This window comes from Mustela nigripes, chromosome 13, assembly GCF_022355385.1.
Source record: "Mustela nigripes isolate SB6536 chromosome 13, MUSNIG.SB6536, whole genome shotgun sequence".
NCBI lineage: Eukaryota > Metazoa > Chordata > Mammalia > Carnivora > Mustelidae > Mustela > Mustela nigripes.
Window position 1 is genome coordinate 71553100 of NC_081569.1, and position 8841 is coordinate 71561940.

General features: G+C 40.9%; 1 gene segment (V, D, J or C); it reads left to right on the forward strand.

Moving 5' to 3' along the window:
* Window positions 1–3061: 3061 nt before the first annotated feature.
* On the forward strand, window positions 3062–3733 carry LOC131999374 (T cell receptor alpha variable 22-like). The segment is given in 2 exon segments: window positions 3062–3132; window positions 3318–3733. Coding segments are annotated over 2 exon segments (468 nt in total).
* The last annotated feature ends 5108 nt before the right edge of the window (window positions 3734–8841 follow it).

Genomic DNA, 8841 nt, shown 5'->3' on the forward strand with positions numbered 1-8841 from the left:
CCCCAGAGCCCATGGCAAACTCTTCTTTGATTCACTCTTTGATTATTTGAGTTTGACTATCATAGATACCACATTTAAGTAGAATCATGCATTATTTGTCTTACTGTGACTGGTTTATTTCAGTTAGCATAATGGCCTCAAGATTCATCCACATGTTTGCATATTTTAGGATTTCCTTTTTTTTTTGGTTCTCTTTAAGGCTGAATAGTACTCCACTTATGTGTTGAGCACACTTTCTTTATCCATGAATCAGTTTTTGGACATTCAAGTTGCTTCCCTAATTGACTATTGTGAACAGTGCTATAAAGAACATAGGAGTGCTTAATATCTTTCCAAAATCCTGATTTCAATTTTTTAAAAAGATTTTATTTGACACATACACAGAGAAAGAATAAGCACAAAGAAGGAGCAGCAGAGAGAGAGGGAGAAGCAGACTCCCTGCTGAGCAGGGAGCCCAATGTAGGAATCAATCCGAGGATGCTGAGATCATGACCCTAGCCAAAGGCAAACACTTAAGTGCCTGAGCCACCTAAGTGTCCCTCTTTTTTTTTTTTTTTTTTTTTTTGAGAGAGAGAGTTGGGGGTGGGGAGGGTAGGAGGAAGAAAGAGAATTTTAAGCAGGCTCCATGCTCAGCACAGAACACACCATGGGGCTCCACCTTAGGACACTGAGATCATGACCTAATTCCACATCAAGAGTGAGATGTTTAATCAACTGAGTCATTCAGGCAACCCTAAATTCTTTTTGATAAATACTCAGAAGAAGGATTTCTGGATCACGTTGTAGTTCTATTTTTAATTTTTCAAAGAACATCTGTACTGTTTTCCATGGTTACACCATTTTGCATTCCCACCAACAGTGTGCGGTGTTCCAATTGTTTCAAACATAAAAGCCATCATACAGGTTTATCTGTGTTCTCTTCTATTCTTTCACCAAAAAGGGGAAGGGAGAAAATGATCACATTCTTCATAAGATTTTGCACACTGACCCAAAGTACACGCATTTCTACCTCCTCTGGGATCAGATAGTTTTTCCTATTCATTCCTCTTAGGGAGGAATGATTGATTCTATTATAGCTAAGTACCTTTTTCTTTTCCCTGTAGACTGTAAACTAGTATATTACCCACTTTTATGTATGAACTTTTTAAAAATTTCATTCATTCATTCACTCACTCACAGATTTTATTTAAATTCCAGTTACTTAACATAAAATGTTGTATTAGTTTCAGTTGTATGATATAGTGATTCAACACTTCCACAGAACACCTGATGCTTGCTCATTGGGACAAGGGCACTGCTTCATCTTCTCACCTATTTAACCAATCTCCAGTCTCTCCCTCTGGTAACCATCAGTTTGCTCAGTTTAATGATGAGTCTTTCTTGATTTATCTCTCTCTGTCGTACTTTTTTTTCCTTTTCCTTATTTGGCTTGTTTCTTAATTTCCACATGAGTAAAATCATATGGTATTTGTCTTTCTCTGACTGACTTATTTCCCTTAATATTATACTCTCCAACTCCACCCATGTTGTTGCACCTGGCAAGATTTCATTCTTTTACACTGATGAATAATATTGCATTACTCATTTATATATTCTTAGCTCTAGTAAATTACTCCATTGAAACTAAAGGCTCAATAAGTATTGGATTTCTTTTGAACTAAAGTAATGAAATCAAATAAGTAGCACAAGATGAGACTTAGCAAATTCATCTTTTATATCTATTTCCATGAAATTCCCTTTTAAAAATAGGATTTGGTTCACTTTTAATCCTCACCAATCTAAGCAGTAATTTTATTTTCTGACCATGGGCATTTCCTTCATCAGGAACCGGGGAATGAATGGGGTTGGAGGTTTTGTCTGCAGAGCTGCTTCATCTGAGGTGTCTTTGCTGACAGCTTCATTACAATAGGGGGCACTCTAGGCTTTACCAGAAATAAAGATTTTTCTGATGGTCCATGGTTGAACAGTTAAAAGAAAGAACAGAAATCATGTGAGCCAGTCCAATTATAGATAGCAAAGGTTGGGGAGAAGGGGAATGGCGTTTGTGTAAAGTTCATCTCAGGTTTTAGGTTCTGCCATTTCAGACATCTGAGGCCATGTCTCTAAACTCCACTAAACAGATAATTCTTCACAGGTACCAGGAAAGGAATATTGCTGGGCATTGTGAGCATGGAAACTCAACAGAAAATACCTCTTGTTACTTAATATGAATAAAATGCCCCAAACTTACTGGTCTTGAAATTATTTCAAAACCCCAGATATCTCACCTTTTTATATATCTCTGCTGAGAGTGGAGGGAGCAAGAATGAGGAAAAGAAGAGAGGAAACAATAAGGAAAACAAAGAGAAGGAAAGGAAGAGAACAACATTGACTCTGAACAGCAATGAGTGGCCCAGTCAGACTCAGCTGTGTGGATGAGCAGGGTCCATGAACTGCAACAGGAGAGATGAAGATATAAAAGTTAGGACATTGTGCAGACCTCTTATTTTTCATCAGCCAAATTCTGATTGCAATAATAATCAATACAGATTGTGACTGTCTGTCTTCGTTTCTAGAACTGTCTTGATTTCAGAAATTATGGTTACTTCAGCAATATATAATGCATGATGTCAGATCTCTTTCCTTTACCAGTATTTTCTTATAGTGGAATTCTCACGTAGTCTCACAAACTATGCAAATTGGGGAATGGAGACACTTTCACTGTGATTCTTCAAGGTTTTGTGGAATCCCCATTAGGCCTTGAATCTTTTAGAAATATCATTCACTTTTCCTCACACACTAACTCACAAATCCCTTAAATAAAGTGTTTAAAAAAAAAAAAAAACATTTATCCTCCTATATTAGAAGTATTGCCCCTACCTCCCTGCACTGTTGGCCAGCACAGTTTTGAAGACACGACTGTGCACTGTCCTGGGCCACTGTGGGTGGAGTCTGGAGTTCTGTGAGTGACAGGGCTGAGGTGTGATTGGTGCCCGGTGGTTCTGTTGAAAGGGATTGACTGTGAGACACAGTTACTCTGAATCCAAGACTCATTACTCTGCACAGTGGGCAGAAGTACTTTATCACATAGACAAGGAATCATGAGGAGACACGGGGGAGATCTACTGGGGCTCCTGTGCATCCAGGTTTGCTGTGAGTGGGGGCGTTCCTCATGGGTACTTGGGTGGAGTCCACAGCCCACAGCCCACAACGGTAGGGGAACTCCAAGAGGGTCCTACTACCTCAGCGGTGTGTCTTAGGATATTTTGCAAGTTTCGAAACTGCATCAGTGATTTCCTGGTGACATCACTTGTGTTTGTTTTTCTCTTTCCACACAGTGGTGAGAGGGATGATGGTGGAGCAGAGCCCTTCAGCCCTGATCATCCAGGAGAGAGCCAGCTCTACTCTCAAGTGCAATTTTTCCGAAACTGCGCGCAGTGTGCAGTGGTTCCGACAGCACCCCAGGGGCGACGGTCTCATGGGGCTGTTTTACATAGCTTCAGGGATGCAGCAGAGTGGGAGGTTAAACTGCACAGTGAATCCTAGGGATCGGTCCAGCACCCTCCACATCCGGGCCTCCCAACTGGAAGACTCAGCCACCTACCTGTGTGCGGTGGAGGCACAGTGCTCCCCAGTGATCTCCAGCCTGCGCCCAAACTGCAACAGCGCTTGCAGCCCCCACCCTTCCCCCGGTCGGTCGGGCATTTGCACCACAGCAGTCTTTGCAGATTTCCAGACTTTCAGATTTATGTGACAGCATGTTTTTCCTTCTAAAATTAGACCCATCGCCAGTTGTCATTTCACTTTTCTTGTCCGTTTCTTCCCCCAAAAAGCCCTTTGCAGGTAAAAAGCTCCACCATGGGTCCGTTGGAGCAAGTGACAGAGATGCCCATTTCCAGTACCCTGGGAAGACAGATGTCCCTACAGCTAGCATATAAATTATTTGTAACTAGTCAAATAGAAACGTCTTGAAAAATTAGAAGATCTTGAACAAACAGAGGAATCTGAGTGAATTTTTTAGTTACCGTAGATTTTTTTTATTTTCAAAGAATGGTAAGGAGAATGTATATAACATTTTTTATGTTTGTGTTCAGCTTTTTCACTATGGGAAATACAAACATAATAAAATAATTGTATTGAGGGTAAGGCACTCTACTTGTCTCCTTATATATATTTTCTATTTCAGTAAGGTAATACATTATAAATAGGTACGTTCATTTTAAGCACAAATAAAGGGAGGATTTTAGAGTATAAGTGACTTGGTGGAATTGAATGTTAGTGAATCTGAGGTGACATGAGAGCTTATCCTTTGAGTACCTCATCTAGAAGACTGTAGAATCATAAAATCTGAATGATTTCCTTGAAGTATTTGTATGATGTGTTGACATATATCACTGACAGAAGTATCCATTTCAGCCATTTCTAAACAGCACCTTGTGGAGAAGAGCTCATGGGAGTTTTCCTTCTGTTCCATGAAAATCCATTTTTCTTCCTTCCATTTTGAATGAATCTATTTTCATGATTATGTAAAATCAGCTCCAATTTGGAAAAAGGAGTCAAAAGCTTCCAGGACAACCCCAAATGATCCCCTTCTCTGTTGCAGCTATAGACAAAGACTGTTGACCCCAAACCCAAAGTTGAAACTTGCATATGGAAGATTCCAGCACATACAGAGTCCAGCCTGCACTGGGTTTTATATTGAGAAAAGGGCATTGATAGGAAGGTCTGTGCCCCTGCAAACTCTGAACACTATAGATGGGCAGACTCTCTGAAGCTGGGAGCAGAGCCAGCTTCTTGAGCATGGACCCTACACAGTTACACAGCCCCTCACTCTCCCAAAGAACCCTGCCCTTCGTTTAATGCTGTGCCCTCACTGTCTTGAAATTAATGCTAGTTTTATCTCTGCTCCTGTCTTTCATAATTGAGTCCCATAAGTTGGCGAGCAGGTGCCTGAGCAGAGAGATAGGTGTGGCAGCAGGACACAGGCAGGAACACATACAGACTCAGGTTCTGGGTCACAGAAGCTTGTATGTGACCTGAGCAGCTGGCGGGGCCACCTGTGGTATCTGTGCCTGCTTTGGAGTAGCTGGACTTTGATTCTGCAAAAGGTGTTGTAAATTCTGTCAAGAAATAAGTACAAATGCAGTGTTTACACGAACATTTCAATTATGTGGTTTGGTTGATTCTTACACAACTAAACATACTCTTATCCTATGACCTAGCAATGGCCTTCCTGAGTCCTTTTACCCAAAGGGTTGAAAACATATGTCCACACACAAACCTGTACACAGGTTTTTTTTTTTTTTAAGATTTTATTTATTTGACACACGCAGAGAGATCACAAGCAGGTAGAGAGGCAGGCAGAGAAAGAGAGAGAGAGAGGGAAGCAGGCTCCCTGCTAAGCAGAGAGCCTGATGCGGGCCTCGATCCCAGGACCTTGAGATCATGACCTGAGCCAAAGGCAGAAGCTTTAACCCACTGAGCCACCCAGGTGCCCCCTTGTACACAGGTGTTTTTTGGCAGTTTATTCACATTTGCCAAAACTCTGAAGAAAACAACATGTCCTTCAGTAAGCAAATGGTGTTACATCCAAAGAATAGAATATGATTTGCTGCTAAAAAGAAACAAGCCATGAAGGAGTGAAGAGATAGGGGAACCTTAAAAGCATTTTACTAAGTGAATACAGCCCATGTGAAAAGGCTATGTAGGGTATGATTCTGAACCTATGACTTTCTAGAAAAGGCAAAACTATGGAGGGAGTAAAAGATTATGGTTGCTGAGGATTGAGGAGAGCAGCAGGGATCAATAGGTCACAGAAAATACTTGCTGTAGTGAGCCTAGTCTCTATGATAATATAATGGTGGCTACATACCTTATACACTTGTTCACCCCACAAAATGTCGAACAGCAGGAGTGAACCCTAGAAAAACTGTGAGCATGGGGTGACATGATGTGGCAGTGTAGGCTCATCCATTGTGAAAGAGTCATGGGGAAGATGATAATTGGAAGCCCATACCTGTGTGGGGGTATGATGTGGACTGAAAGCCTCAGTACATTGGCCTCATCTTTCTTTGAAACTGGTTGAGATAGTTGAAAAGAAAAAAGGTCTTTGAAACATTAAAATTAGGGACACCGGGGTGTCTCAATGGGTTAAAGCCTCTGCCTTCGGCTCAGGTCATGATTTCAGGGTCCTGGGATAGTGTCCCACATCGGGCTCTCTGCTCAGCAGGGAGACTGCTTTCTCCTCTCTCTCTGCCTGCCTCTCTGCATATTTGTGATCTCTGTCTGTCAAATAAATAAATAAATAAGTCTTAAAAAACATTAAAATCAGAGACATGAAACTAATATGTATGAACAGTTAAAGATTTTTATATTTTTAATTATTTTTTTTAGATTTTTTTTTACTTGTTTATTTGACAGAGAGAGAGAGAGAGAGCACACACAAGTAGGCAGAGCAGTAGGCACAGGGAGAGAGAGAAGCAGGCTCCTCACTGAGGAGGGAGCCTGATGTGGAGCTCGATCCCAGGTCCCTGAGATCAGGACCATAGCCAAAACAGAAGCCTAACAAACTGTGCCACCCAGATGCCCCAACTTAAAGAATTTTAGAAAAATGTCTCCCCTTGCAACATTACCTAATGACACCTTTCACTGGTTTTTGAGTAAAGTTCCCAAATTTTCATTTTGAAATGATCTCAAAAATGGTATACACATCCGTGGCTGGAAATTTTGAAACTCCAAACTAACGTTTTACAGAAAAGCCAGAATTCAGAAAGCAATTAGGATGTTTTAAAAAGTACTTCTTGCTTTCCATATTAGTAAGCTCATCTGCCTCCTCTAGTTTGTCTCAATTCTGGAGATTCTTTCTTTTCTTCATACAAGACATAAGTTATATGTAATATATATAAGGAATATGTTTCCAAAAGAATATCCTGCCTACCCATGGCTCAGCCATGGAGTCCCCTGTCCCACGTCCTGTGAGGAGTTTTCAGTCAGTGAATAAACTCCCATTTTATGTCATGTTAATATTGATATAGTTCTCCTTGATACATTATTGATCTCATAGAAGAAAGGAAAGCCCAGATAGGATCTCATTCTAAGGACCATGTCTCTGAAGAGTCCTCAGGGTCAGTTAGGATCAACCTCCAACCCACTAGATCATATGTGCTTGTGAAAATGGTCTTTGGGTTCCATGATGCAGGCAATTTCACCCTCTCTGACACCAGTCCACAGTGTGTATAACCAGTCCTCAATACATATTTGCATTGTTATATAGTATAAAAGAAATTTACAGGTGGAAGAGTCCGTAGAAATCCTTCAGTTCAATGTAATTTTACACATCAGAGACTGTATCCAAGATGACATTATGGAACAATTAGATAGTGAATAAGCTTGGCAAGAAAGCAAGTGGGTTTCCTCACTTCTGGTTTAGCATTCTTTCTCCTGCCTCCTTCCTGTAGGGCCATAGTGTTGGGTAAAGAAAAAGTGTGTAATGCAAGCCCAGCCATATAACTGCAGCATTGCTCTGAGAAAATTATGGTCCATTTAGTTAGAATGCCTGAATGAAGAGTTCCAATTTGTGTAAAACTCGGGAACTCAGGAAGGGAGACTCAGGCTGAGCCACTGTGATTCTACCAGCAAACTCATACATCACTCACTGTTTCTGTAGGAGGAAGCCAGAGGTGATGGTGTCATGTGAACACCAACATGTATTTCTAAGGACTTTCCCAAAATAACAAATATTTATTATCCCAGGTGCACATCCCTTGAAGGCAGAGTGAGCATAATGAGCATAAGTCACACACTGTCTGTAAAATGATCACTGGGTATTTAAGGGTCCTGCAGCTGGCAGTTCATGAAGATGGTAGATGAAGTTTTCTTAGGACATAAGGAAAAGTATATTCTATGAAAACATGATGGAGATGGAATTTTACACAAGGGATAACCTTATCTGTGCAACAGTTAATCCATGGAAGAGAGTCATTCATATGAATGGTCACATTAAATTCTGAAGGTCACACCTAAAAATTACAAAAATTGACCTTCCCACCAGTAGAGGGAATTTTGCCCAGAGAAGAATTTGAGAATTCTTACTTTATAGGGAGTGGAGGACGGAATGGAAGAATCTCAGAATCAAGAAGTTTTCCACACATAAAAACACATTTCAGGGACGCCTGGGTGGCTCAGTTGGTTGGGCAGCTGCCTTCGGCTCAGGTAATGATCCCAGCGTGCTGGGATCGAGTCCCACATTGCTCAGCAAGGGAGCCTGCTTCTCCCTCTGTCTCTGCCTGTCATTCTGTCTGCCTGTGCTCGCTCTCTCTCCCTCTCTCTCTCTGACAAATGAATAAAATCTTTAAAAAAACCACATTTCATATGTATGCATATATTTATATTTTGAGTTGATATTCTTCACTATAGCTGTCTTTAAATCTTTCATGGTGGGAGAGGAGGATGCACATGAGTTTTATTCTTTGTCCTTTTGTGGATCTAAGAGTAGGCTTCACAGAAATTAGGAAAGTCTTGGTCTTGGAAATGAGGTAGTCTTGGTTTCCCAGGGACCATTTCTCTTGATCGGTACTTTAGGACCAGTTTCTTTTTGGTACCATTCCCTGGGCACACACAATGTTTATGCTTCTCTGGATTTTTTCTTACAGAGGTCATCAGAAGATTCCAAGAAATTCATGTGAATGAGAAAGGGGTTTTGGAAGGAGAGATAATTCTGGAAACTCACAGGATTGGAGAACTTTGTCAATGAGTCTTGGGGAAAGAACACTGTCGTGGCATTTAGGAGGAATATGGAATGTGAAGCCGTGTTGACCAGGAAGTGGGAAGCATGACAGGATGAATAGTGGATTCTTTAAAGGA